This window comes from Apus apus, chromosome 3 (genome assembly GCF_020740795.1).
Source record: "Apus apus isolate bApuApu2 chromosome 3, bApuApu2.pri.cur, whole genome shotgun sequence".
NCBI classification, from domain to species: Eukaryota; Metazoa; Chordata; class Aves; order Apodiformes; family Apodidae; genus Apus; species Apus apus.
The window spans coordinates 54,228,262-54,256,160 of NC_067284.1; the positions used below are offsets into that span (position 1 = coordinate 54,228,262).

At 42.1% G+C, this 27,899-nt stretch overlaps 2 protein-coding genes across 3 annotated transcripts in view; one reads left to right on the forward strand and one right to left on the reverse strand.

The window, feature by feature from the left end:
- Positions 1–1,314, forward strand: part of VPS54 (VPS54 subunit of GARP complex) — a 52,309-nt gene extending 50,995 nt beyond the window's left edge. For both annotated transcript variants that reach the window (XM_051615789.1, XM_051615791.1), the window contains one exon: positions 860–1,314. In XM_051615789.1, the coding sequence (XP_051471749.1) occupies positions 860–965 (106 nt within the window). In that variant the 3' untranslated portion in view covers positions 966–1,314. The remainder of the gene's footprint in view (positions 1–859) is intronic.
- An 839-nt stretch (positions 1,315–2,153) lies between these two features.
- Positions 2,154–27,899, reverse strand: UGP2 (UDP-glucose pyrophosphorylase 2). Its single transcript, XM_051615792.1, has 10 exons — positions 27,592–27,899; positions 21,646–21,773; positions 21,000–21,107; positions 8,987–9,172; positions 7,400–7,533; positions 6,473–6,770; positions 5,201–5,398; positions 4,778–5,020; positions 4,202–4,306; positions 2,154–3,291 (listed from the first exon to the last, which is right to left on the reverse strand). The coding sequence occupies exons 1-10, from the start codon at positions 27,605–27,607 to the stop codon at positions 3,184–3,186; spliced, it is 1,524 nt and encodes a 507-aa protein (XP_051471752.1). The 5' UTR covers positions 27,608–27,899; the 3' UTR covers positions 2,154–3,183.

Consider the following 27,899-nt stretch of genomic DNA (forward strand, 5'->3'; position numbering starts at 1 on the left):
AGGCTGCAGCAGCCCCAGCTGAACATGAGCACCCAGTGTGTTCAGGAGTGTTTCCCACCGTGGTTTCAAGTCCTGGCAGTGTGCTGTGCTCTTCCTGCTCTTTTGGTTTTGTTTGATGCTTACGGTTGGATGGTGTAAATAGAGGCAGGTGTTCATGGTAACGTTTTGATGGTGTATCTCCCAGCACCATCACCCTTACTGCCAGAAGGGTGTCTCAGCTGCAGCCCCAACTCTGTTTCTTTCACAACAGCTATAGTGAATATCCAGGTCTGTGGATTCTGGTTAATTTTTTACTATGAAAATACAACTTTTGTGCCTCCATCTTGCTGCTTCCTAACTGGAAACACCATGATGATGTTTCTCTCATCCCTTGATATGTTTCAACACTGTGTGAGGGATTTTATATCTGTATAAACTGTTACAAACAAGAGTACTGTTTGGTAGCTTTTACATGAAGCTTCCAGAATACAGAACCTAATGTTGCAATAATTAATATTGTGAGTTGCAACGGAATCAGGGGTTTTAAGTCTAGGTAAGACTGGGATTACAGCAAGAAGGACAGAAGTTTTAATGCCCAATTCCTGTTGAGTTTTCTGAACTCCGGTTCCTTGAGCTCCCTTCCCTGTAAAGTTTTACACCTAGCAGTAATCATACTACGTACAACCTCTGCTGTAAAATGAACCATGTCTGTAGCAGTAAGTTTTGAACTGATACTTAAAACATCTAATCCAAATAGTATTTCATCAAGCATTATTGCAATTGTGTGGTCAAATCATAAACAAACCCTGGCTGTTTATCTGACTACTCCAGGTGGGTGGGATAGGTTCAGGTACTAACCTTGTTGTATTTTTCACTGCAGACTGGTTACTTCAGATGTAGCTTTTTACACTGGAAACCTTCAAGCTCTGAAAGGCCTTAACAACTTAGACCTAAACATGGCTGAAATTTGGGAGCAGAAGAGGTGATAATCTGCTGGGAGCAGTCACTGGGCTCTGACAACAGACCGACTTTCTTCTAAGCAGCGTGACGACTGTGAGGTGAATACTTAAGACTGGAGTCCAAGAAAGGACACTATTGATAGTCGGGGAAACTAGACTCAGAGTGAGCTGCAGGGAGTGATCTTTTCAGTGTCCTTCAGCAAGAAACAAGTGATCAGCTGTCTGTGCAATGTTTTTTCATTCTCTCTGGAAACAGACTCAGGTTTCTTTGGACCAAATCCAAAAGAACACATAGCTGTAACACAGCTGTAGTTGTCTAGAATGCTCTGTATATCTTTATATTAAAAAGATGCTTTGCATTTCTTCTAGTGCAATGAAATTCACATGGTGTCCCACCTTATTTAATGATGGTACAATATAAAAATCTCGCAGTTGGAACTCTGTAGAAAATGTTTTTCTCAATGAAACTATGCTGTTCTAAAATTTATTTTTTTACAGAACTTTATAAAAATAAATGTCCTTTGATTGCTTGCATATAGAATTCAGATTTGTTAGGGAGCACTCCTGTTTCAGGGGATTTCTTACAGCTGGGCTCTAAACTGCCATCTGAAGTCACGATTTTTCTAAGAAATTGTCAGTTCACTGAAGCCATGACCTGGAGTTATGAAACAATGACATTTGCAGTGACAACATCACAGTGGGCTTCTGGTGGAATCTGAAGGTGGTAGGAAGGCTGGTGTGGGAATGGTGTCCTGCAGCTACCCAACCCCAGACCAGGCTTGGCCCCTCACAGAAGGTTAAGGACAGAGAGTGTTTCAGGCCTTTGCCAATTGCTCCAAAGTTGTAAAGCTAAGCTGTGTGTATGAAGTCAGAGGAGGACACAGAAAAAAACAGAATTTTCAAGATTTTAGGCTGCTTATACAAGGTTGCACCATTGAGGAAGGTGCAACTGAAATTAATTTATTGAAGAGTTTTTAATACTACCTTTGAAGACTGGATGCTGCCAGTACTAAGTAAAAGTGCCTGTGTACTTCACCTCACACCTCTTTACCTAACCCTAGTCTGAGTGCCTAACCCTGTGATGATTATGTACGATGGAATGGTCTACACTGTGTGTGTGTGTGCGCGCCTATGGTTTCTTCAGACAGGCATGCTTATCTGTTAGCATAACAGATGTCATTAATTGTCAGTCAAAATAAAGCTATAAAATCACAGTTGTTTTTAAAGACCAACTTCTTTAATGATACATACCAGTGTTATACTAAGCTTATAAAATAAAGTTGTCTGCATGTAAATACAAGAGAAACATTAAGAAATCAATAGTGATCAGGACAGCAATTTCATTTCCTGTACAAATTTAGAAATTACTCAAGAGAAGATAAATTAACATACATGGCTGTTACAATATGAACATGGGTGTCATCAACATGACCCATTTATTGAAAAAAAAGAAAAAAGAGGGCAGATCAAGGATGAAGATAGTAACAGGAGATCCAGTCTTAAATGGGATGTGAAAAAGCAAACACCACACGTGGATACTGAGGCATTTTTTTCTCAAGTATTAGATTCTTTGGGCGAGTTTGGAACACAGACGCTTCCCGCTCTCGCAGTACAGAAATGGAGGTATTGACAGCCTTACCCCACTGTCGCGACATACAGCTGGGATAGGACATCCCACTTGTAGTTGGTGGGGGAGGGGGGGGAGAGTAAAGAGAGCAATAGGTTGGGAGGGTTGTGAGCACATGAAATACAGGGTTTTTAACAGCCCGTGGAGCAGTAGTGAAACTTTTGGTTTTTCAACTGTGCCTGCTGCTTATACTTCATAAAAAGTTACGAGTAGCTAACTGTGTTGTCCCACATGTATTGCTTCACAGCTTTATTTCTGCAGTTACAAGCCATTCAAAACTACTAAGTGTTAGAGGCAAGCCTCTTAACTTCTTATCAAAGAAGATCTGTCCATCTTACCTCAAGACAAACAGTATTGCACTTCAAGGTTATATTAACTGAGTTACAGAATCTCTTTAAGGACTGAAGCATTACTTACGCACATCCATTGCGCTATGTGTCTGCTTAAAAAGATAAGCAAGAGAAATTAATTTTAAATTAATACTGCAGGGTGCTGTGAAGATGACAAAGCATAGGCCCTCTGTGTACTTATTTCTAATGCTTAAAAGGTTCTTCCACTGCAAGGCTGGTTTAGCACTGCAGTCTACAGAACTGACCATGCCCTCTCTCTCTCTCTGACTCAGTGGTCCAAGATCCGGAGATTGCCAGATACGATTTTGTTCTCTAGTAGAGCTCCAGCTGGGATGTCAATTCTGTCACCGTGGTTTGCGATGATGATAACTGTTCCCTGGGTTTACAGAAAGAAAAACAAGCAATTAGAACCTTTAGCTTACCTGTTGACTTAGAATGAGCGAGAGTGATGTTGTCTGGTGGACCAGTGGGGTGTCAGCTGATGATCCTGGATGAACTTAGACTGAATCGTTGCTCCACAGACTGCCCCCCCCCCAAAAAGGTTTTACACAAGCAATACTAGAAACACTGTCATTACCAGCACACTAGATACCATCAGCTTACAAGGCCTTCTTTGAAGGGACATGCTGCACTCACTCTTACCATGTCTGCTGGCATTTTGGTGGAAAAATGTTGCCCCCACCCGTGTGTGATAGCACAGCTCACCATTACAGGTAAGGCAAACAGGAAGAGCTGGGGACAGACACGTGTGTGAGTGTGCAGTCTGGTCACAGCCCACACCACTTCAAGCGCTGGTTGTTGCAGCCCCCACCTTGCACTGAGCCTTGTCAGCAGCTACACTGGCCTAGGCTGTTACCAGGACCATGGCAATGTTCTGCTAGCATTGGCCAGATCCTGAGGACAAATTTAATCTCCAGATTGATGAGAAACAGCCTGTAGCTGTCCTGCCAGCCTAGGAGAGCAAGGTGGTACGTGTCTTGTGGAGCAAAAGGACAAAAAGTTAAATGTTGCTTTGAAGTCATGAGGTCTGTGGTGTTTTCAGGATTCATGGGCAAACCTCAGCTCTCACTGGGACTACACAGCAGAGCAGCTCTAGCAGAAACACCTTGCACTCATTCATAATGGTCACAGTTCAGTCTTGGCTGCTACAATCCTTGGGCCAGTTACTTAATTCCTAGGAGTGCTTCTATGGACTGTGTGTAGAGCCACTGACTTAGGAGGGTTCAGTTACTGAGAAGCAGAGATCAGTCATGTTTAGTGCAGAAGCATCCCAGTTACACACTCACCTTTAATGAAACATTCTTCCCAAATGTAACATCACCTGAAACTGTGAGATGATCCAGCTCCAGCATATCTGGAATACTTTCAAACCTCCGCAGGTAATCTTGAACCTTTTGGAGAGAGGAAAGAATAGAGAGAGTTCTAAATCCATGTGTGGATTAATACACGTGTGGAAGCTTCTTGAAAACTCTTTTCAGGAATCTTTCTGGTATCTACATCTGACAAATGTATGAATCGCTACTTTGAAAGCAACACAGTATTGTCATTTCTGCTAGTGATAACAATGAGAAACAGTCAGGGCAGCATCCCACCAAAGCTGGGCAAGCTCCAGAGAGTACAGACAACCTGGTCCCACCTTCCCTTTCCTCAGCTGACAGGGTAAAGGAGCACCCAACAGCAATATGACATCATTATGCATCCGTTAGGTAGTTTGTATTCTAACAGCCTAACAGTGCTTACAAAGAGCAAAAGGGAATGCCCAGATAGGCAGAGGTAGATAAAGTAAACTTCACTTTAAACTTACATATCGCTTTGGATTGTATTTTTATCCAAAGAAATAAAAGCAAAGTATAAGAGTTTACCTTTGTGAAAGAGCTTCCCAGTTTGACAAGAGGCACTGTTGGAAATTCACGCTTCTCACTCATGGTTAGAGATCCAGCATTAAGGCTATACAAATTGGACATCACAAGCAAGAGATCTGACGTGGTCTTAACAGGCAGAAAACGACTACGAGGTACGTTTATCCCCAGAGAGTTCTCAAAACTCTTAATAGCAGCACCAACTGCAGTCTCCAGCTGGATTACGTTCAAGCCTCCATCCAGAGTCTGGAAGAGAAAACTCAGGTAAACACACCCAGCAGGTAGCAGCACTAGAGAGGAGCCTAAGTCAGAGCTCTGCATATGCCAACAGACTGGCTGCTTTTTGCAGGCAGCAGTCCCTTCAGCTACCTAGAAACAAACAGTTCTCTTGAGTCCATTTCCTCTGGAACCTCCCTAGCTGATTACCTTTGGGTTAACAATGATCTCCATGTCAATAGCGTTTTTCTCTTGCAGCCTTTTAATCGCAGACAAAGCAATCCACAAATTGTTGGTATTGAATATTTTGAATTTTGACACAGACTTGAATTCATCCACGTGTGCTTTTGGGACCTGAGCTATCTCCACCAGCCTCAGCTTGTTTTCATATTGCGTAAGAGTGCCACCCTGCAAGGGTCAAAGAAGAAGTTTTACAGTCCTGTTCATGAGATGCCAGAGAAACCTTCCCCTCACCCCAGATACACTGTTTTGTTGGCATTTAAAGTTGAACCTCAGTGAAAACATGTTGCTTGCGTTCAGCTACCAAGTTACTAATTATAGAGTATGTTTAAAGTACAGTCAAAACTGTCAAATTATCATGTTTCAGCACTCCCAGACAGTTCATTCTTTTCATAAAAAAAGTTGTTGAGAATCTTTTGTGAGTGCTGCTGTTGTCAAAAAACACCTCCAGCAGCACTTTGCTAGATTATGGCACAAAATCTAAATTCAATCTAATAGTTCTATATTCATGGCAGTGACTGGAGAAACAAGTGGTGCTTCCGTAACCTGAACTGTATTCTTACAATGCATTTCTGTGGTTTCAGAGGACTAAGTCAGAGCTTTCTTGATATCTAATGAATACAGAGAAAATCACGTTTCCTCCTTATCCTCATATTTAAAAGAACAGAGGCAAAGTACAGTTATGTAACATATTGTAAGAGGGTAGAAATATCAGATACAAGCCATACTCATCTAACAAGTTGTGAAACCTGGACTTTGGACAAAGTCAAGTGGCGAGGGCAGGAGCAGACGCAGCCACACCAAGCTGAGTTGTGCAGTGTGCACCTTGTCAGCTGGGCAGGCAGCTCAGGCAGTTTTCAGTCCATAAAGCTGCTGTATCCCACCCCTTAGTGCTCTACTTGTACCATCCCAAAACTTCTCCCGTGTGATAGTTTGGAGAAGGTTGTGACCCACACCCTGCAGCAATCACTTGTGTTTTCATTGATCAGTCAAGTCCAGGCTGTCCTTGTCTCCTCTTGCCCAGAACCTTGATCAAATTTGTTCCATGAATTAGAACTTCATAAACTTGCTGATTTTGTGCATCACAAATTAGATCACAGCTGATGTGTTAAATGGTGCCTGAAATAGCTACAAGGAGCTTTAATGTATGTCTGAATTCATGCGTACAGAAGAGATAAGAGGCTGAGATTTTCACCAACACACCAGGCATTCAGACAGTCTTGCACAACTACTTCGCTTTACCTTCACATCTGCCCTGGTTTTGTTTGTGACTTCCATGACAAATTCACAGCGTTTTCCATTGGGCGGGTTCATAAGATGATTAAGAATGTAAAGGTCCACAGTGGCACCCAAGTTATCTATATTGGATACAAAAATATATTCCTTCCCCTCTGCGATAAGGTTATCCAGCAGACCAGAGTTATAGAAACTGGCATAAATATCTCCATGGCCAGGGGGATACCAGCACTCTGTATTCTCTCCTGAGTAAGATACATCCTTGGCTATTGGCAGCAGAGTTTCCTTGTTAATTCTAGGATACCTGGGAAGACAAGGGGTTTTGTTGAGTTCTCACTGATGTCAGACTGGCATAAAGAAACATAAAATACAGTAGTAAAGCTGCAACTACATGGGCTTTTTCATACAGCATTTGAAACTCTTACTTTCTAGGTTAGTGTGAGTACTCTGAACTGAAAGACCCATCCAAATACTGAGCTAGCACTGAGAAGCTGCAGAAGGCAATCTCTCATTCAAGAATTTGAAGCCACAGTTCTCTGACCATGCTGTAAACAAGCTTTCCACTGACACAGGTTCAGAGCATGCCTCTGATACCATCAGCCACTTCAGACCTCACTCTTGATAAGGAAGCCATGTTATGCCTCCCTCCCAGGTACCCTAAAAGCAAATTCAGACATTGAGTAGCCAGCATCCAGTACACCATTATTCATACCTTTCTCAGAAACTGTGTCCTTCTCCCTAATTTTAATACAGTGACTTTGACTCTGCTTAACACCCTGATGTTTCAGTCTTTCAGAGGCCCAAAATAGAGACTGAACATGGAAACAGAAGACACTATTGTTACCTCTCCAACTACAGATCCACACCATCTGGAATATGGAGAAACGCAAGCTAGTTTTTCCTTTCAACCCAAGTGGAAAAGTTTTTTCATACCTGCTTTGATTAAAAGTATATATCTTCACACGGCTGTGACTGTATTTCTGCAAGATTTTCTTTGTGTCATCATCAGTGTTGAAGGAATTCATGAGAACAAGAGGAACATCAGTGTTGTAGGATTTGTTTAAATGCTGAGATGAAAAAGAAATGGTAAATTCAGCATTATTACCTTTAAGCCTGGCACGTAAGCTTTTGGGAGAAGTAAATTACTAGATAAAACAGACTGAAAATAAATGCACAAGATAAAAGAGAGAGATGCTTATTCTAACAGAATGGACAATAGATCAGGTAAAGGAAAATAAATCCCTGTAAGTAATAAAGATAAGGCCCAATTAATATACAATTAATCTTTAAGTCCGCACTGAGATCCAAAATTTGAAAAGCACAACATCACAAAATGATTATTTTAAATGTTAGGCTACTGTTGATTACAAAGGGCATGTTTTTCCCCAAATTACTAAAGTCTGTCAGGGTAAGGTTTCAAAACCTTCTCTGCACAGTAATCACTTTTGAGCCTTTTTGGCGGGTTACAAGATGAACAATAGTATCAAGAGTACATAATGAAATGTCACAGTGTTAATTATCTGGGCATCTGTAAAGCGGAGCTGAAATACACAAGAGCATTTCCACAGGGACAGCACAGTAAAGGCAAAAAAACAACAAGCACAACAGCATTCCATCAAAAATAGAGCATGCAGGAAAAAAAACCAAGAAGATATTGCAGTGAGTTCAAAACTTAGTGCCTCAGATTGCCCTCATCTGATGGGGAGTGTTTGGGATCATTAACCCCTGGTGGCATCAGAGGCTCCTGCAATGACCCTTCTGAGAAAGTGCCCGCAGCACCGAAGGATTAGGACTGCATTAGTAGGATATAAATTTAAGTCTGCCATAGAGCTGTCTGACATACATGGGAGAGTCACTCCACACAAATACCACACTGAGGCAAAAACTGTTGGAGCTCCAGAAACTTTGGAACAGGCTTAACTGATTTCCTACTCTAATGACCATCTTAATTATCTGCTGAAAGAGGAATATTCTGCATTAAAAACATAAGCTGAAATGTCCTCTCTCAACACCAACAGCTGTTGTTTTCTTTCTTTAGAGGAAAATGCCAGCAATCACTTCCAGCAGGAGAGTTCCAGTTCAACAAGGAACTCAGAGCTGCTGTGAAGAGCTTTGTTCTAATGCACATAAAAAAAGCTTTTAAAAACTAAACTTAGACCTGCCCCTGGAGGAGTGAGAAACCAGTCCAGGAGTTAGCCATGCCAGGCCAGCTCTATCATCAGATCGCTTGTGTTTCTGGACACAATCACCACTGTCAAAGTTGGTGTGCAGTTTGAACTACACTTGTGCTAACATGTGTGGAGTAGACAGGAGTTCAATTGCCAATTGCTCCATTCCTTTCATACCTCTCGTTTCCGAAGCTATTCTTTACTTCACCACTAGCACTATGGCCAGACCTATTCTCCTTGTCCTCATCCTTTTGGGAAGCCTCCACTGTGAGCTTTCTTAAAAGGTCCTACAGGAGAAGCTCAGTGTGTCTTGCTTCCTGCAACACAGAGGGAAAAGCCCATTAAAAGTTACCTCAATCTGCTGAACTGTCAGATCCAAGAAGGTGTTCTCGTTCCGCACTCCGATAAGGCTTTTGGGGCCTTTACAACCCATGCTCGTGCCCAAGCCACCATTTAGTTTCACAACCACCAGCTTGTTCAAGACAGAGGCAATGTTATCAGGCAGTCCTCTGGCCTTTATCTTCTCATAGGGCTGGATCTGTGAAACAACAAAACAAAAACCCAGCAGTCAGATCTTTGGAAGGAAATTGCTTTCTCCTAAAACCCTGCAAAACTTAAAATTTGGCAACAATACCTATATGTGTTTATATGATTTATGACACTGAACAACATTTGCAAAACGAGGCCACCATAACCTCATTTGTTATAACACAAACAACCCGATTTGTTACTACAATAACTTCTTCTCTTGAGAAGACATCATGACACCAGTCACACTCAGCTTCATCCAGATGAAAAAATGCCTGTCAGCTCTTCCAGCTAAAGGAAACTTACTCAATAGTAAGGAAGAAGTGCAGCCAATTATGCCACTTATCTTCTTCTTGCCCTGTGTGGGGGAGGCGGTGTCTCCTTGTGAGCCACCTAACTGACTTCCCTAGTAAGATGCCCCCCTTCAGCCAGACCACAGTTTAAGAACACAGGAAGGACATAAAACTTTTCTTCCCTGAACAGCTTAAACTCACAGATTTATTTATTTATTTTGACACTTTGAACTGAGGTTGTAAGAAGCAACATTCTTGGCAAAAGATTGGTTTAGACTGAGTCAAAGAACCAATTTTTATTCCAACTACTAGTCCAAAATAGTAATTAATCTCTCCCAATAGTGTGCTACAAAGTGGAACAGAGTTCCCAGTTCTTGTCCTGCTGTTTTCAGGGTGTGTTCATCCAGCTCACATGACACCTTGCAGAAAGTTTTCTACCTTGTTGACAGCTTAAACATGGAGTGTGGGCTGTGTATGGGGCTAGTGATGAAGAGCAAATTCAGGCTCGTAATGTCAGTGTGCCTTGCATCAGGCATTGCTTATGTCCTAATCCAAAGCACCTAAATCAAAGAAACGAACGTAACAATGCAATGATAAGTATCATGCCAAGTATCATGTTAGAGCAAAATCAATACAATTATCCTTTAGCCTGCACTCCTAGAGATTTTCCTTTGAGGAAAAGCCTTGGTGTTTCAGTGCTGTGTGTACTCCAGCAGCAAGAAAATTATTTCAGTTCTGAGAAAGTGTGTGTAAGATCCACAGCTGATCTCCAAAAACAAATACACGCGGAGTATTTCTCAGAACTGAGTTTGCTTTGGGCAAGTTGGGCTGGGGTTCAAATGAAAATTCACATTCACTGGAACAAGAGTCATATTTCCCACTCAGATGAGTAGGAGTAGAGAGGACAGTTTACGCAGTTCCAGCATTCCAGTACACTCCAGGCAGCAGATTAGAGCAGATCCCTCACATTAGGAAAATTCTGCCTTACACAGCATCTGGAAAGCTTATGGTATATATTCAAAGATAAGATCACTCCACAATTTGCAGCATAATGACTCTCATTACTCAAAACAGAAGAAACTGGCCCAAGCGGAACATCTCGATGCAACTGCTTGAATTCATTCTAGTTCGAAAAATTTCGCAATATGTACTCCAAAAAAGCAAGCAATTAACTGAACTTGAGAGTCCTACTTCTCACTAAAATATTTTCAACTAATATGAGAACATTTAATAAAGAATAGCACCAGATTCCTTGTTGAAACACTCCAGCTGTTGAACATTAAAATATGTCAATGTTGTGACTTAATTTTTTTTTTTGCTCAGTGGACAGTGTTATTGGGGAACAAGACAAATTTTGATAGTTCTGTGATATGTACCCATCAAAACAAAGATATGCAACTAAAACGATGAGGCCTGACAAGCAAGCCTAGTAATTACTTTCTTTTAATGGGACTTTTTAAAGCTACATTCTGCAAAAAAGCCACAAACTTTGCTGCTTACTTCTAGAAGGTACTGGGAGTACAGGTACCCCCAGACTATACTCTTCCCAGGAGAGGAGATAACATCCAGACTTGCTTGTAACTCTATACTAAAATTTAACCAACACATTAAAGATAGACATATTCCCATCTACATGCTCTTAAGTTCTTACATCCCTTCCTACCAAGCAAGTTCAGATGTATTTCTCCATGTTTCAAAAGCATTAAGATGTTCCTTCTGCCAAAAATCCCTGAGACAGCATATGCAGGTAAGGGGCTTTAGGAGTAATGCATAGACTATCCTAAGTGTAAAGCTATCATCTCATTCAAGATAAATACAATTTAGCTTATAAAAGTAAGAATGAAAAGGAAAACGTATTTATTTTGTGTTTTTCAAGTATCACTTTTCAGCTAAGTCATGGTGGCAGACATGGGAGTTAAACAATATTTCACTCTTTCAGCAGGCAAGAAGGTAAACATGGAGTTATCATGGCTCAGGCAGCAAGCAGTAACACCACCACTGCTGCAGTCGTCTCCTAGTAATAATTTCCCCTTAGAGAAACAAATGAACTGATAAACAAAGCAGGTGATGTTGGCATGCTGTTTCCCATTCAATCTGCAGAGAATGTGAGCCACAGAAACAAGCCATTTTAGTCATTGACAAGCACACAGATCTGTTGGTAAAATAAGCACAGATCAATAAAGGACAAGGGAGTGGAAACTTGCTAGCCAAAGCTTTAACCTGAATGCTAACCTTTGGACCAGAACTCTGATCCTAAGAAATCTACCTATATCACCACAATTTGATTCACACATCTCAAAGAGACACTTTTCAAACAAGGTTTTTTGGGGATCCCAGAGTTTTGACAGTGTGTCTGTTTCAATTCAGTAGTGTAAGGTTATGAAATAAAACACAACAGTTAAACAATCATGCATTACACAAGTGACCCGTGTAAAAAGTATATTAAATCAAAATGATTGCTCTGGGTTTATGCTACCTTGAACTGAGAATTAAAAACAGCCTCCTTCCTTGTGAACTAGCTGGTTAAAAACAGCTCTCCAAGATCTCTTAATTTAAATGCTTCAAGGTGTGGCTTCACAGATAACGTCACAACTTGTTGCAAAGGCAAATTCCTATCACAGACCAAGTATCTTACTTAAAGGTGTCTTAGTTGGGCCACTTTGCTTGGGAAACAATATAGTAAAGTCTCCCCTTTCCAGCTTTCTCCTGTGAGAGTGTGACAACATGCATTTTAGGCAAAAAGGTCCTTTTTCGAGCAGTATCAAGAAACTGAACAATTGTTCTAATCGCAAACATGTCTTCACAATTAGTCACACAGTGCCTAGAGATAACAGGATTGTGCCCTATATTACTCCAAGAAACACAGGCAGGGTACAATATATTGTGATCAGAAGGGAAATATTAATCTATTTTTTTCTTGCCTTTTTCTCTCCATGGCCTTCCTAGTAATGGTAATGTTTGCACTATTTCTACAAGGTCTGTACTATTCCTTCCCCCCCACCAGAAGTGACAGGAGGTGGATGACTGGAAAAGTCAAATTAACAACAGCAGGATTCCTTAATAAGGAAGGGACTAGCTGTAAGGTGAGTAATTGAACCTATCCACCAGTGATGTGTGAAGGAAATATCCCTCCGGGCTCTTCTCCATTTAGCGAAGACAGAAGCCTACATTTCTCTCAGCATTCTCAAATACTGTTCTTCCTCCTCTGCAAGTGGAGCTTGCTCTCCATGGCCCTGAGCTGTGTTCACGTTATCTGAAGGTTATGAAGTGTTCTGGTTTGGTTTGGTGGGCTTTCTGGTAGCAGGGAAAGGGCCCCAGTAGTGGCTCAGTTAAGAAGCTGAGAAGCTCCCCCTGCTTGAGAAGAGCTGTGCTGGAGAAGGAGAGCAGTGCTGGTGGTTGGTGAGGAAGAAGGTGCCCAAGCAGAAGTTTCCCTGCAACCCATGGCGAGATGGCAGCTGTCCTCCTGCACTCATGCAGGAATGTGGTGGAACATTCCCTGGGGGTGCCAGGAAGGGTGAAGTTGGCCAGAGGACTTGGATTTTGTGGCCAGAGGATTTGCTGCCAACGGACTCTGATTACGCAGCTTTGGAAGACCCTGGTGCCAGGGGAGGTGGCTGTTCCCAAAGCAGCCTGTGACTCTCTGGGAAGCCCAGGCTGGAGCAGCTCTGGACCTTGTGGGAAGGACTCATGAAGGAGAGATTCGTGGAGGACTCTCTCCCATGGGAGGGACCCCGCGGGGAAGCAGGGGAGGACTGTAAGGAATCCTTCTCCCTGAGGAGGAGGAGCAGCAGGAACCACCAGCCTGTGAACTGACTCTAAACCCCATCCCCTGTCCCCCTGTGCCGCTGGGGGGAAGGAGGGAGAGAAACGGGGAACAAAGCGATTTGGGCCTAGGAAGAAGGGAGGGGTGGGGGCAACATATGCAAGCCCTGCTCTGTGTGTTGTCTGTGTCCTGTGTTTGATTAGCGTGACAGTTGAGTCTGTTTTGCCTGGGACCTTAGTTGGTGAAGAACCCTCCTTGTCTTTTGTCTCGACCCATGAGCTTTGTCCTCCTCACCTCAGAGTGTGTGTGAGAGGGAAGAGTTGAGTGAGCGGCCATGGGGCTGTTCCTTTGTGGTGGTGTTGGGTCCAAACCACAACACTAAGCTACTTATACTTGTCACTTACATCTGTCGTGGTCGCCAGTGTAATTCTGCCACATGCATCAACAACTGTTGAAAGAATACCAGGATGAGAAGGTTACTAAGTTGGGGCAGTTGTAGCATCCTAGATACACATCATGTCGAAGCCACTTCCTAAATGCTCACATCTACTGATCTTAAAAAGGACCATTTCAGATTGCTCACACAAGCACTTTATGTTAGAGGGGAACACTACAGCCCTTCATCAGGAAACTTATGACTGGCAATAGAGTTATTCAGCTAAATTAAGACAGAGAAAGCTTTCAGGTCTGTGAGTTGTTTTATTTATAACTTGGCTGAGAAGCTCGTTTCTTCCAGGAAGTGAGATGCAGAGAACTAGGAGACTAATATTTAGGGGGGAAGGGGAAAAACACCAAACAGAACATATACATACGTGGCCTATCATATACACGTTCTGCGTGTATACACACAAGCAAACACTCTGAACTAAAGAAAATTCCCTTGAAAATATTGAGATGGCAGTAAATGAGGACTACAAAAGTCAGCTGCTTGGCATATGAGGAAGTGGGAAAACCAATTACACATACTGTACCTTTTTCCTTAGTTGGATAAAAGGGCCAGATGATGAAATCTATTCAAAAGGAAGCTTGTATGACAACCTTCACACCAAACAATTAAAACCTTGATCACTCATGTAACCATGCCTCAAGGGATTGCCCATCAGCTGCAGCTGACCTGAAAATATCGCTAGACACTGGAGGTTTATGGAGCTTGTCACCAATAAACCAAAAGCTCCCACATGGCATGCCCTCCATAAACCAGAAGCAAATGACCTAAGCAAAATCCTGAACAAAGCAGCAACAGCAGCTCTAGCAACTAGTTAGCAGCAAGCAGTTCTGCAACCAACAAGAGGCACACGCTAGATGGGCCTTGCATCAGTGATGCCTTAGCATGCCCAGATGTCACTGTTCATGCAACACAGCACATGAGCACGACTGAACTAGCGCAGGCCAAAGCTAGGGCAGCAGTGCTGCCTGCATCTATCAGAAAGTCATTAAAACAGCATCCACTGTACTTCCTATCTGAAGACTTCAGCAATCCCTAACAGGACATCTGTTCCTACAGATCGTTGCCTCAGGCAGCCCAGAGCAGGATGGCTGATGCATTGGCACTACATTGCCATGCACACTCACTGCCATGAACATTTTCTGAGGCTATTAGGAATTAAGCAGGTGTGAGGGAGAGAATCTGAGGCCAGTAATGCCCGGATGAAAACCACAGCCCCGAGCTGAGCTGTAGCAACAGGTCTGCATGTCAGACCTGGATATCTACTCATTGCAGACCCAGAGGACAGAACAAGTCAAAGGAACCTTTAACAGAACGGGACTTTCTTCATTTAAGATGCATTGCTAAGTGGAAGTTGGGGGAGGATGGAGAAAGGAAGGATACAAAGAACTGCATTATTCCAGTTCCAACTGGAAACCACACCATTTTCACTAGTTGTGCCAAGCTCTCACAAAGATAATTTAGACCTTAAGCACCACCTTACAACAGCTATGGCCATGCTGGACAGGAATAACAGAGGCACATTCTATAAGCTTGAGGTAAAACTATTTTCATGCAGGAGAACTCAAAGTTCTCTGCACGTCATGTATTCTTCTGTCCTTCCTTTCCATTAAAAAGAAGGCTACATACAAGAAAATCCTTAGCAATCTTCTAGACATAACGTAAGGATCTTTGATATAAGCAGGTTTGCAAAATGTTAATAAGCAAAAATTAACCATAACCGGAGTTTTTTGATCTAGTGCAATCCCTCTCTTATTTCAAATGCATATCCGTTCAGGAATACCATCTGTTCATAGTTAGTTTATTCTATCCATGGTTCATTTATTCTGCTGTATTTTCAAAAGGAAACATGCAGAATAAATGAGAGAGGCAGGACATGGATATGGCATGTCAGTGTTGCAGGATGCATCTGAACAAACTACAGAAGGTAAAAGATCCTGAGGGTTACCAGCACGGATTTGTCAGAAAGGCAAGGGACAGATGATACAGCACAAGGGGTCATGCACTTAGGAACTTATGGCAGACAACCCATTCCAAGTGTGCACTGGGAAGAATTAACACACATGCACTCGTTCTCTCAGTTCTTAGCTAAAGTGACTGTTGCTCAAACTACTAAGCACTTTTTTTGCTTTGTAATTATGCTGATCCTTACAATCCCTATACCCACAGACCCTTACCTCCCAAAGGTCAACATTGACATTAGTTACTCAAACATCAAGATAGCTACATGTAAGATTGCTCCCCAAAAAGAACACACGGTGCTGCCACTTCACAGAGGACATACGTGGGAACTTTAATTCCAAAGCTCTTAGAACGTTTCAGGAAGAGAAGTGTGCAATAAGCAGAATCTTGCTGTGTTTTGTCAACAACAGAGATTGTGCTCAGGCAATGTAGACACCTTGAAAAACAACCATTCTTCTCATTAACAAAAAGATTATAAACAGTGATTTTAATGTACTGAAGGTACATCAGAAAGCTTAATGAACCATTCACTACCAGCAGGATCTGCAGAGATTTACATGCAGCACTGGGCACAGTTTGGGAGAGAAAATGTGACTAGATCCTCATTCCCTGCCATCACTTCCCATCCACTCTGAGGTCAGTATTACTCCAAATTAGAACACAAATGGATTTACAACATTTAGGCTTGAGCTTTAGCTAGGCAGGATGCAAGCCACATTCACGATGTTCAGATAATGTCTGAACAGCCAAAAAAAATTATTTCAACTTCAAAGGTTCACTATGTTCCTCTTGCATCATTCACAATATAGCTCTCCAAAAAGAGGAGAGTCTGCCACTTAGTCCAGGGTCAGAATGCCTCAAAATATTTTGCTTTTGCTAAAGTGCCAACTGCCCTTTTATGCCTTCACTATCACACCTGAAAGCATACAGAGCTCAGAGTAAAATCCTGAGGAAGTTAACAGTTCCACCCAGGCCCTTCATCAAGTATTTAGTTCACTGGATGTTGCACCAGCTACAACAAAAAAATTTGTAACTCAGCCTCACTAAACATTTCAGTTTCTTTTGGCACAGGCACTGGAAATGACAACTTGGCAATGAAGCACTGGATCTTGAAGCGCCTTTAATTCAGAGAAAAACAAATGTCAAGAACTCAAATTCAAGCAGGATCCTTGTACTGTCAGGACTGCTGGATGCCAGTGCTATCATCTAGCAGTTCCATTCATGTGTAGCACTCATATGCAGAACTTCATCACCTATGAGTGTATCCACAAGCAGAGGTAGTACTCCACAGTAATAAAAATCAATTATTGCTCTAAGGGTTTGGAACAGTGGACTTGACAAGTAAATGCTGATGGGGAAATATTTCAGGGACAAAAACAGGCAGGAATGACATGGCTTATGGATGCATGACTACAGTGTTACTCATTTGAGACATGTCTCAAAACTGCGGTTTGGGATTGTTCTAAGATGACACACGTAGCTTCTTTTGGTTTTGCAGACAATGCCACAGAAGTGATTTTCAGCACAGTTTGCATGAGGCCATGTTCAGAGTTTGACTAACAGACTTCAGAACCATAGTCCTTACTGTAAGAAGGTTTGGAAGATTTTGTCAGAGAGACAAATTGAGTATCAAGGTTGTCATCATGGGCAGAGTGGAAAGGAATACATCCATATCAATCAATATATACTTTCAGAAGAAGGAAATATTTACTCAGCACCAAGGGACAGTTTTAGCAATAGCAACAAGTGAACCCTTAAAACCTGTTTCCAGAGTTGAGTATCAGGAAGAGATTTTGCTCTGGAATAAGGGCATGACATTGTTTCTTTTCCTTCATACAGATAATTAAGATCACAACTTGAGCTGCAGACAAGAATCCAACCACTGGGGAAACAAAACCTCTAACAGCCAAGCTCCTTTCATACTCACATTGCTTCAGATGCTCTCTCTGCATCCTAGAAGAGGTTTTACATTGCTATTCTGAGGTTAACTTGATCACTGCAGTTCCCTCAGAGGCCTTCCAGCAGGACTTGGCTATTGTTTCCAACTCAAGCAAATAGATCACTGCAATCCGCATGAACAGGATTAAATTACACTTGCCATGACCACATTCTTTACCTCCTCTTATTGTTAATGGGCGCTCTAAGTATACTTCCTTCTCTGAAGACTGTAACAGTAATGGGTCCTAACTAAGCCAGCTATCATTGTAAGCCTTTGGACACATGGAAGCAAAACATCTGGAAGGAAAAAACAAATCAAAAGTTTACCAGTATAGTGTGAAATGGGTTTAATCTTCTGCTACTGTTGTCTGGAGCTTACAATTTGCTTACCCATTGATATTAGTTGTTCCACTGAAAGCATGGAGGTCAGGGATGAAATCTCCCATCACAGAGAAAAATGGGAGAAATATTGCAGGACAGTAATTTCTGTTTCAATTTACTGACATGAACCTTTACTTGTCAGTAGATTCTTCAGAAAAGAAAACTACATTCCAAGTACAACAGATAACACAGTAGATGACCCATGGAAGTCTGATCAGAAATTTTGCTCCTGCATAGCAGAGTCCCATGGCATTGGGCAAAAGCCAGGAAGACCTTTCCCACCTAACCTGAAACTCAGAAGTACCTTACATAAAATAAGAAAATTAAAAGACAAAGGCTGTAAGTGCAATAAACTACTATTGAACTTTTTTGGCTTTTAAGAAAAAAAAACAAAACAAACCCACTCACAACAAACTTTGGCACATTTTTTGTGTGCCTTATCTTTTATAGATTTTATTTAAAAAAAATGTGTGTGTATATACACATACATGCACACACACACATATATACCTAAACAGATACTTTGAGCTCTACTAGTTATCAGTTGAAGATTACATATGCCAGAGTTCTCAGTGCTTTGGAGCAAACCAGTTCTCCAATAACAGGCAAATAAAGTCACACTGGGGAGAGAAGATAATTTCTTCCTAGGTCATGATACTCGTAGGGTAAGAATCTCAAAAGCAGCTGAGCACCTCATGAAACAAGGTTGGATGTGTACCTGTTTCAAATAACTTAATACTGCAGGTTTTATTCTGAAGCTCATCTAAAATTATCACTCTTTACACCTTACAAAACTTCCCACTCATCTTACCTATACTAGTTACTACACTGATAATTCAAGAATTCCGGTCTTGAATAAATAAAAAATGTACCTAATAATTCCACAACTCATAGCCCCCAGCAAATAATAATCTGGGAGAAGTTACACTTTGGCTTAGCTGAAAAATGACATCTTTCACTTACCAGGACATGCCCTCTACATGATTGATATTATAAAAAGGAAGCAGAGTTAGGATAAACCCAAGCAAGGTTTAAGGTTGGCAGGAAAACAGAACCCTCACAGTGAGGAAGAAAAAAAAAACAAAACAAAAACAACAAAAAACCACCAACAAAAAAACGCAAGAATGTTAAGTTTCTTCTCAGTTTAAAAGTGCTCAACCCACCTCCTGTCTCTAGTTACCAACTTACCCAAGGAATACTAAAACTAGATATCTATTATGAAGTTAAGAATGCACAGATGTTCATTTGTGGCTATTTTTTTCCCTAGCTTTCCTCTGTGACATTTATCAAGTATGATTATTTGATTTGGAGCTCGTGCTAGGAAGCAAAATTTCCTCCAAGATCATGCATGGATGCCATCTCAGCCAAAGTGACCCAATTTTGCAGGAATCTTACCATTCTGGATTTGTTTTTTCCCCTTTTTGGCCAAAAGTTGCTACACAGCTAAGGAACACTGGTGAGAATGAGCCAGTGCAGGACATGAGGAAGAAGAGAGATAGTCTTTCTAAGCTTGCTCTCCTTCCAGCCCTCTGTGACCTTAAGTTAGACCTTTGTCTAACTTCTTTTTTTTAAACAGCTTGCCTTTCATGGGAATCTCCCATCAGTTTATTTTAGTACCTTATCATAACCCTCCTGTTTGACATTTGCTCCCAACGTCCAGCTCAGTAATTTTCAGTCTTCTACAGAAAGCTTTTCCACTGAAGGTGTGCAAAACTTCAAAAATAGACAATAGCTCTCCCTTGCCAGAACGCAGCCCATTCACTCACATCAAATTACTGTCATTCAATCCCAGGACTTATCTTGACACAGGGAACAGTTTATTCCTTTCATTGTTGCAACCACCTTTTTACATATTTAAGAGATTTATCATTCCCCAGAGCCTCACCACCTTTTTACATATTTAAGAGATTTATCATTCCCCAGAGCCTCACCCCCTCTAGACTAAAAGCAACTTCCTTTACTTCAGCCTTCCTCGTAAGTCAGGTTATCTACAACTCAAAATTTCTTACCTCGGCCTCTTTAGTCAAGAGGGACTTTTCCTCCAGTGCTACAGTAGAGAAGAGAGAGACATCACATGTTTTTCTAGTTAAAAGAAAACACTCAATCTTGGAAAAACCCTAGACTTGCTCTAAAACAGCATCATTCTTCAACACTTCAGACAGCAGTACTGCATCACTTCTGGAAGTAACAGGACAGCCTGCCTTTCAGTTGCAAACAGAGCCTCAATTGAATCACCACAGAGAGGCTAAGAGAAACCACAAATGTGTGAGGATACAGAAGTCCCACAATATGCCAAGACCAGTACACTGGGAAAAGCAAGAATCCATAACACAACTCTACTGTTAGTTATGCAACAGTCAAAAGACAGCCTAGGGCCACAGATGAATCAATAAAATGAGTTTAGGTTTAATAGGAAGTGTTTATTTCAGTATTAAACAGTGCTGAAAAAACATATTTAGAGCTTTTTCAGCAGCAGCTCAAGTGGCAGGTTATAAGTTACAACAACATAGAGAATTACACTCAAAGAAACCCCACAGTCAACTACTTGTTTCAGATTCCTCACTTTTACTGAGCTGCTGCAGATTACAGAAGTTGCCAAAGGAACTATACAACCCAGCCCACCTGCCATATGTCCCTTTCAAATTATTTAGTAGAATAGATTGCTGGAAACAGTCTCATCTGAGATGTGCAACCTTCTTTCATGGACAGGAGGGAAAGGGGATCAACCAGGAGTCCTACTTACTTCCCTTCTAACACGAGCTACCATTTACTCCAGAGGAGGTACCAAACAGTAAGATGGCATCTGTCCCATTGTGTTGTCCTGCTCAAAGAACTGCTAAGAAAATAATACCAAAGAACTTGATACATACGTTAAGAAGGACCTGATGTTTGGGAACACATACATGTCAATAAATAATTACTCACCAGTTAGAACCCAAAGTGTTGCCCTACGTGATTTTATAGAACCATAGCAGTTACGTCCATTCCATGGGTGACTATATCATTTGCTACAATTAGCATGTTCCCTACAGACTGTCACTTCATCACAACTTACAGAATCTTCTGGAGGTCTCTGAATCTTGCCCCAGTCCACAGATGGTCCCTTTTCTTGTAGGAATCTATGAAATAGCTTCTTAAATCCTTCTAGGTCCTTTTTAGTGTGCTAAAAAAAAGAAATGCACTAGTTGATGCTGGTATTTAATGCATACCTACTTAACCACAGAACCATTTCTCCATACTTGAAGTATAATCTATTCACAAGAGTAACTTTATCAGCCATGAAGTAAAGATACTCTAAAATTTAGGTAAAATTCTAAAAAGTACCAAAAGCTCATTTCCACTAAAACTCAAGGTACAAAACAAACTTGGATACCTAAAAGACAAGTCTTTAGTCAAAATCATTTTGGTCCAATCTTTAGGACAACAGCTTTACCCTCCCTTTCTGTAATCCATTCAAGACTACATAGAAACTTTAATAACTAAAGATGATTGAATGCTTAATAACTCTGTCACCCAGTTTATATGGAAACTGAAGTCTTCTGATGACATTGTATGCAGACTACTCTTCCACTCAGGATCAGAACATGTCCTAAAAATAAGGATCATGGTCTTCTGTGATTTGTATCCCTGTATAATATTTGCCTCAACTTCCTGCACATAATGTCTGATGGTATGAATTGCATCCACATCATGCTCCTTACCTCTAGCTCATTTGAGGATGCAGTCGCAAGTATCTTATCAAGTTCTACTTTCATTGAATACTCCAGCTCTTGTCGAATGACTTCCTGAAACTGTGAAGGGCCAGCTTGAGACATTGCTTTGCTGAAATCTTCAAGAAAAATAAAAACACAGGTTAAAGGAAAAGGAAGAAAATTAGCTTAATTAGACGACAAATAGCCTTACATTTTCTTTAAAACTTAATAAACTCATACCATTTAATCTCATTTTATTACTGCGCTAGCACTCCAGGAATCTAAAAGTTTTTGTTCGTAGCAACTTGGCAAAGAGACCTTAAATTTGGGCCACAGAACAACAACCCTTCTCTTGAAACTCAAAAAGGTCCCAAAAGACCAATGATGCATCTCAAGAAACAGCCAAAAATCCACAGCAGTACTTTTTTGCTAGAGAGCCAAAGAATCCACATCCTACTGCATCAACATACTTCAAGCAAGTAAAAGTGTGAAAAAGCTTTTCACTAAAAAAGAAAACCCCTCTGCTGTGAAGAACATTGTGATCAACGGTATCCTTCTGCTCACACAAGCAAATAAAACCAGATGTTTTAATTATTTATACAGTTTGCCTTCACATGATCTTCTGTTAGTTCCAGTAAACATTCCCTTACCTTATTGTATGAGCATTTTCACACTAGAGCATGCACTTCTGTTACTAAGCAACCTAGAAAATTAGTCTGTCTATCACTTCAGCATTTGTTTTGCTTTTGAAAGTGATAAGCTCCATAAATGTGAAAAAGAGTAAATACATAAATGTCCTATACAGTGAAGTCCACACTGCAGAAAGAAACGGAAGATAACATGACTTTATTTTCCAATAGGAAGCATTTCAAGCCAGTGTGTTCTCAAAAGACATTCTGAGTATGTTCTCTAAAGACCTCAGTTAATTTAATTCCTGCCAAATCCCTTGAGTAATCACTTCTCTGTAACACAGAGAGTGATGTATCGCCAAATATAGCTTTTAGAAACACCCTGAATACTAGTGCAAAAAGGGACAGGAGGAAACTTTGCAAGTGAACGGAGTGAGTGATAGTGCTAGAAAATATTGTTAGAAGAAGAACCTGTGATTAGAGTTTACTTATTTAGAACATGCACTAAAAGGCTAGTCTACTGAGAATGTCTAAGAAAGCCAGAGGCAGTTAATTTTAATACAATTCTGATTTTATTTTATTTTTTTGAAGCAAAGTATTCCACAGCCTCAGACTCAGTGACAGTATCTAATCCTTGCTTTGAAGCCCACAGAAGCCATTTTCCTGACTGCACTGTTTTGCAGGTAGGGGAGGGGAAAAAAAAAAAAAAAAAAAAAGACAGACAAGTGCTGCAGTGCACATACTGTATGTGGTGCAACACAGGGGAAATGCCAGCTCAAGATGAACAGCACAATGCACAATAGGTTCTTTTTTTAGTCAAATGTTTCATTTAGTAGCAAAAACAGGTAATACTTGAAAGCCTGTTTGGTGCATTGTTCCAGGTCAAATATGTGGAACATGGACAGCTCTTCTTTAGGAAGCACCTCCTCCTTTAGAAAAACAAGGAGGTCTATACCAGCTTAATACCTTCATAACAAACTGCTACAAGTCATGTATTTTCATTCACACATTTTGGATTGATGCATACTGAAACACTGTTTAAACTTCCAGAGAAAAAACTGCTAGGAGATACTTCCATGGGCTTGTAATCTTTCCTGTAACATGCTGTAATACAGGACTTCTATTACAGAAACAACAGTGGCCATTTCTCACAGTTCATCAGCCTGAAAAACATCTGAACCTCCCAATATGATGCAACGCATCTCAGAAGAAACTCCACAAGCATCAAGTATTCAAGAGAGACCGACACACTGTTAAACACACTGAGACTAAGGAAGGCAGAGCCAGCTAGCAACTTTCCCAGGCTACCATGTAATTAGGAAAACCCTGCTTGCTCATATTAGCCAAAAGACTTGTATCTACCAAATAAAAGCATTGAGAGATTAAGTAACACCACAAACCAATCAAAAGGAAAAGGCATCATAAACATAATTCTGATAATGTCCTAGTTTGGGTTTTGTTTGGTTTTTTTTTATAATACTATAAATTTTCCACAATGCTAAATGCATTTGATCACCATCCTCGCTCAGAAGCAAAGAAAACCTGTTGCTTTTTCCAAACACCAAGTGTCAAATATGCAGTCCAGCCAGCTAGGTGGGACATTTCTTACCAAAACCCAGACATCTGAAGCTACCAGCACTGTTATTTGCCCTCTTCCTTGGCAACTGAGAATATTTAGGTTTTACACTGACCACTTAAACAATTACTGCAACCATTTACCAGATGCAATATGCATCTGGTTGCTTGAGGAGACCATTATTAGTGTTGTTAGTACTATTATTATTTTGGGCAATGAGAGAAGGACATGGCTGGAGTCCATAAAGACATGTGCTTGCCTGGTGCAGCAAAAGTATCTATTCTGCGTAAGTAAGAACTTTAATACCATAACTAAGCAGCCCAGAGAAACAGCAACTCAAAGCTTTCCTGCTTTCAACATGCCATTGCAAGGCAGAGGCTTTTAAGCATTTATCTTAAAGAGAAGTCCACCTGTGTTTGGACCAAATGGGGATCTATGGCACAGCACTGTAAAGGCTCCCCAAAGCAAGACCTCAACAGCAGCATGAGTGCATCTACTTCAAGTGGAGGAACTCAATACTACTTGTTCCTGTGCTCTATTCCCCAGAGTTTCTGGAAAGAAGATGGCAATTATGCACCTGAGCCTACTGCTAGCAGAAGGGCAATTGCAGTCCTTTAACATGAGGTACTGTTAAATTTAACTGTCTGCATGAAGGTTGAGTTCCCTTTTCACACTAGCAGCAACAAGGAAGCAGAAAGGCCAGTGCAACTGCATATCTGAAAGCAGCTATTTCCTACAGGCAAGTAAGATTTTCTAAGGCAGTTATGAAAAGCATTTATTGCACCTCTAAAAATCCGATGGGAGGCAGGGGTGTTGGGTAATTGCAGGAGATTTCCAAGGGTACATGCAGCCATAAACTCCCAAATTATTTTTAAAAAGAAATGCCTCTTCCAAGCTATTTCACAACCAATACCTCAGATTTCAGGCTAAGTCTGCTTTTACGGGACCAGTGTCCTTGAGCACTCACTGGGAGGAAGAAAAGGGTAGAATAAGGTAGTGGAAGACTCCTGGGGAACCAGCCCACACAGGAAATTAGGAAGGAACAGAAAAGCATGAGTAAACAGTTGAGGCTTCACTGGGCTTTGCAAAAATGACGACCCAGGAAACCTTATTTTAGCTTCTTCAGTAAAAAGTGCTTCCTCAAGTAGTAGAGAAAGGGGCGCTCTTTTATCAAGTTCACGGTGGTGTCTGACATGTGTCGAGATTCAATCAAATCCTCCTGCCCCCACTGTTATTTCTAGCATACTTTTGTGCTCTGCTCCCACTGCTAACCTGCCCCCTGCCCTCATAGCATGAACTACAGCATATGGCAGAGCACTTGCAGGTGTATGCTAGATATATTTTGTTTTTTCATGCTGGTTATAAAGTTGACGAGTCAGATCAAGCTAATAAAAAGGAGGCCTTCATACACTATCAGAAACAAAATAAGGGAGTTATTCTCAGGAAAACTGCACAAGAACAGAACAGCAGTGACTCCTTACTTTAGGGTTTGCACTATTTCCTTTCTGCCATCCCCCCTCTTATTCTACACTAAAAGCAGAGAATGCATGAAAACCGATTAGTTTTGTTCACTGATTCATTCAGGAGAGCACACCACTGCCTTAGTACTCACTATACTAGGACCCAGAACAGGAGGGATTTACACAGGACACGTCAAGCAAGAACTCCCCTCTCATAAAAAAAAATCGGGAATCTTTTGGGCCAAGGGTAATGAATTGTAATTAATTTTGCCATCTAAGTAACTGCACAGAAAGACCTGCAGCTGAAAATGATTTAGGTCTCACTGGAGCCAGACTACTTGCATAAAAATCATGAAGGGTGGCCAGTGAGCTAGAACACGTGGCTGAACTTTGAAAGCTCTCTCCCTGAACTCCGTGCTGAGGGTACAGAGTGAATGCCTTAACTGCCACTAATGCTGCTGAAAGTTCAAGGCAATTTTTATACTTGACGGGGATAAAAAACCTCTTAAAATACCCACACTATAAGGCACAACACTAATATTTATTACTTCGTTTGATTTCTAGAACAGAACATACCCACTCAGCCTTTAGAAACATTTTTCTTTTCCTACTACTAGAGGCAAAATTTGTCAATGTATGTTGGACAGAAGCAGATGTGAAGTGAAACCTATACACTCTCTCTCCCTTAACAGATGACCGTGTTAGCCTGAGCTAACTCAGAAATTTGCAACCTAGGAAGCCATTCTTGCCAGCTGCACACACCAAGGGTTTAGGTGCTACGGTCAGACACAGCTGGATTTCTCAGCCTAGCAGCTGATCCTCATGCTAAAAATATCACTTGACATTGGCAACATTTCAGTATTACTGGCCTAATAAAAGGCCAAGTACTTAAATGGCAGACACTTTTTAAAAAAGCTTTTAGGACTGCCTAATCTTTGGTAATATTTTAATAACAGGTTATGATCTTTACACAGTTTTACAGAGGTTTCAGTTTCAAAATAGTATCAGTTGTCTGCAAGATGGCTACCTTCAGCAGTAGGCTGAGACAAGCCAATTCCATTTCAAAAGAACAATTCAGAATGTATTTTTGCAATGCACTTCACAGCAAGAAGGGGCTTATGACAGCTTTCAGAGTGGTTGGCTGAGCAACATGGCTGTGAGGCTTCCCTCCTTCAGCTCTGCATTTTGTCCAGGTGCCTCAGGATGTTTGCAGACAGTTGATGCACTTACAACAGCAAGCGTTGTACAGTCCTAGATACCCACTGTGTGAGTGGCAGTGGTTTCCCAAAGCCTGAGAAGGCCCTCGGCTGCCTGTATTGTCCACATTCATTTAGCAAAAGACCTGCTCATGTCCTTTCTACAGGCAGCGTTACATCTGTTGATAGGCCTGTGTGGATTTATATCAAGGAAACCTCCAGGCACGGATTTCGTTACAGAAAGCATGCATGCATCATTAGGAACACGGGAAAGGAGGGAAAGGAAACCGCCACGGCAATGCACCAAAGTAATTTTTCTTCCCAAAATGACCTCTTGTGGGCTGGTTCCCCGTTTCGCAATAGAGGAATCTGAAGCTCAGACCACGTACGCACAGGCTCACACATGCAGAGAGCAGAGGAGCGCGCCGGAGTCCACCGGGATCACCCCACGCCACAAAGACGCTCCAGCCGCAGAAAAGAAAGTGAAGAACCTCAGTGCTCTTCCTCCCCCAACTTTATCAGATCGCTTAGCGAACGGGGGCTGGGGGGGGAAAAGCCGGGCACGCTCAAGATCTCCCGGTCCACGCCAGCCCCGGCCAGCGCACCAGCCCCGGACCGGCACCGCGCCGCTACCGCCGCGCCCGGGCTCGCCCCGCGCCCGCACCGCCCGGCGGAGCCGCCTCCACCGGGGCAAGCGAAGCGAGCAGCGCGGGCAGGGGCCCCCGCTACCGAAGAGCCGGTCACGCTTGGGAGGGAAGCCCCTTTCCGCAGGCGGCGGCTCGGCTCGCCGAGCGGGCTGGTGCTGCTGCTGCTGCACCCGCGGCTGCCGGCGCTTCCCCGGGCTGCCCGGAGGGAGGGAGGGAGGGAGAGGAGAGGAGGCCAACAAAACAACGACCAAACGGAAAACAAACCCTAACAGCAACAAGCCCCAAGCAAAAAAACAATAACGACAAAATAATCAAACAAACAAACAAACAAAACGCCAAAAAAAAAACCAAACAAACACCAAAAACACCCCTAAAAAACAGAGATATAGGGATAGAGATAGCTGAAGGGTCGGGAAAAAAAAAATATCGCAAAGCACGTCAGCTTACCTGCCGCGAAAGACATTTTCGCTCTCTAACCAAACACTCCGCTCTCACAAACACAGCGGGAAGGGTCTGGGGGGCTTCCCCCCCGGGCAGGGCAGGGCAGGGCAGGGCAGGGCCGGCTCCCTCCCCGCGGAGCCCGGCCGGCCGGTGGGGCGGCTGCGGGGCGGAGGGAAGCGGGGAGAGACGGCGGCCCCGGTCCCGCTGGGAACAGCCCGCCCGCCCGCCGCGCCGGCCCCTCAGCCGAGCAGTCCCTCCCGGGCCAGCGGGCGGGAGGCAAACCCCGAGGAATTTAAATTTCATCAATGAAAGAG

What these genes read in the sequence shown, in the direction of transcription:
- UGP2 (XM_051615792.1), bottom strand. An exon ending in TGGGAAGCTCTTTCACAAAG is followed by an intron (nt 4,307 to 4,777) that starts GTAAACTCTTAT and finishes TCTCTCCAAAAG; the next exon opens with GTTCAAGATTACCTGCGGAG. An exon ending in GGAAGAATGTTTCATTAAAG is followed by an intron (nt 3,292 to 4,201) that starts GTGAGTGTGTAA and finishes CTGTAAACCCAG; the next exon opens with GGAACAGTTATCATCATCGC.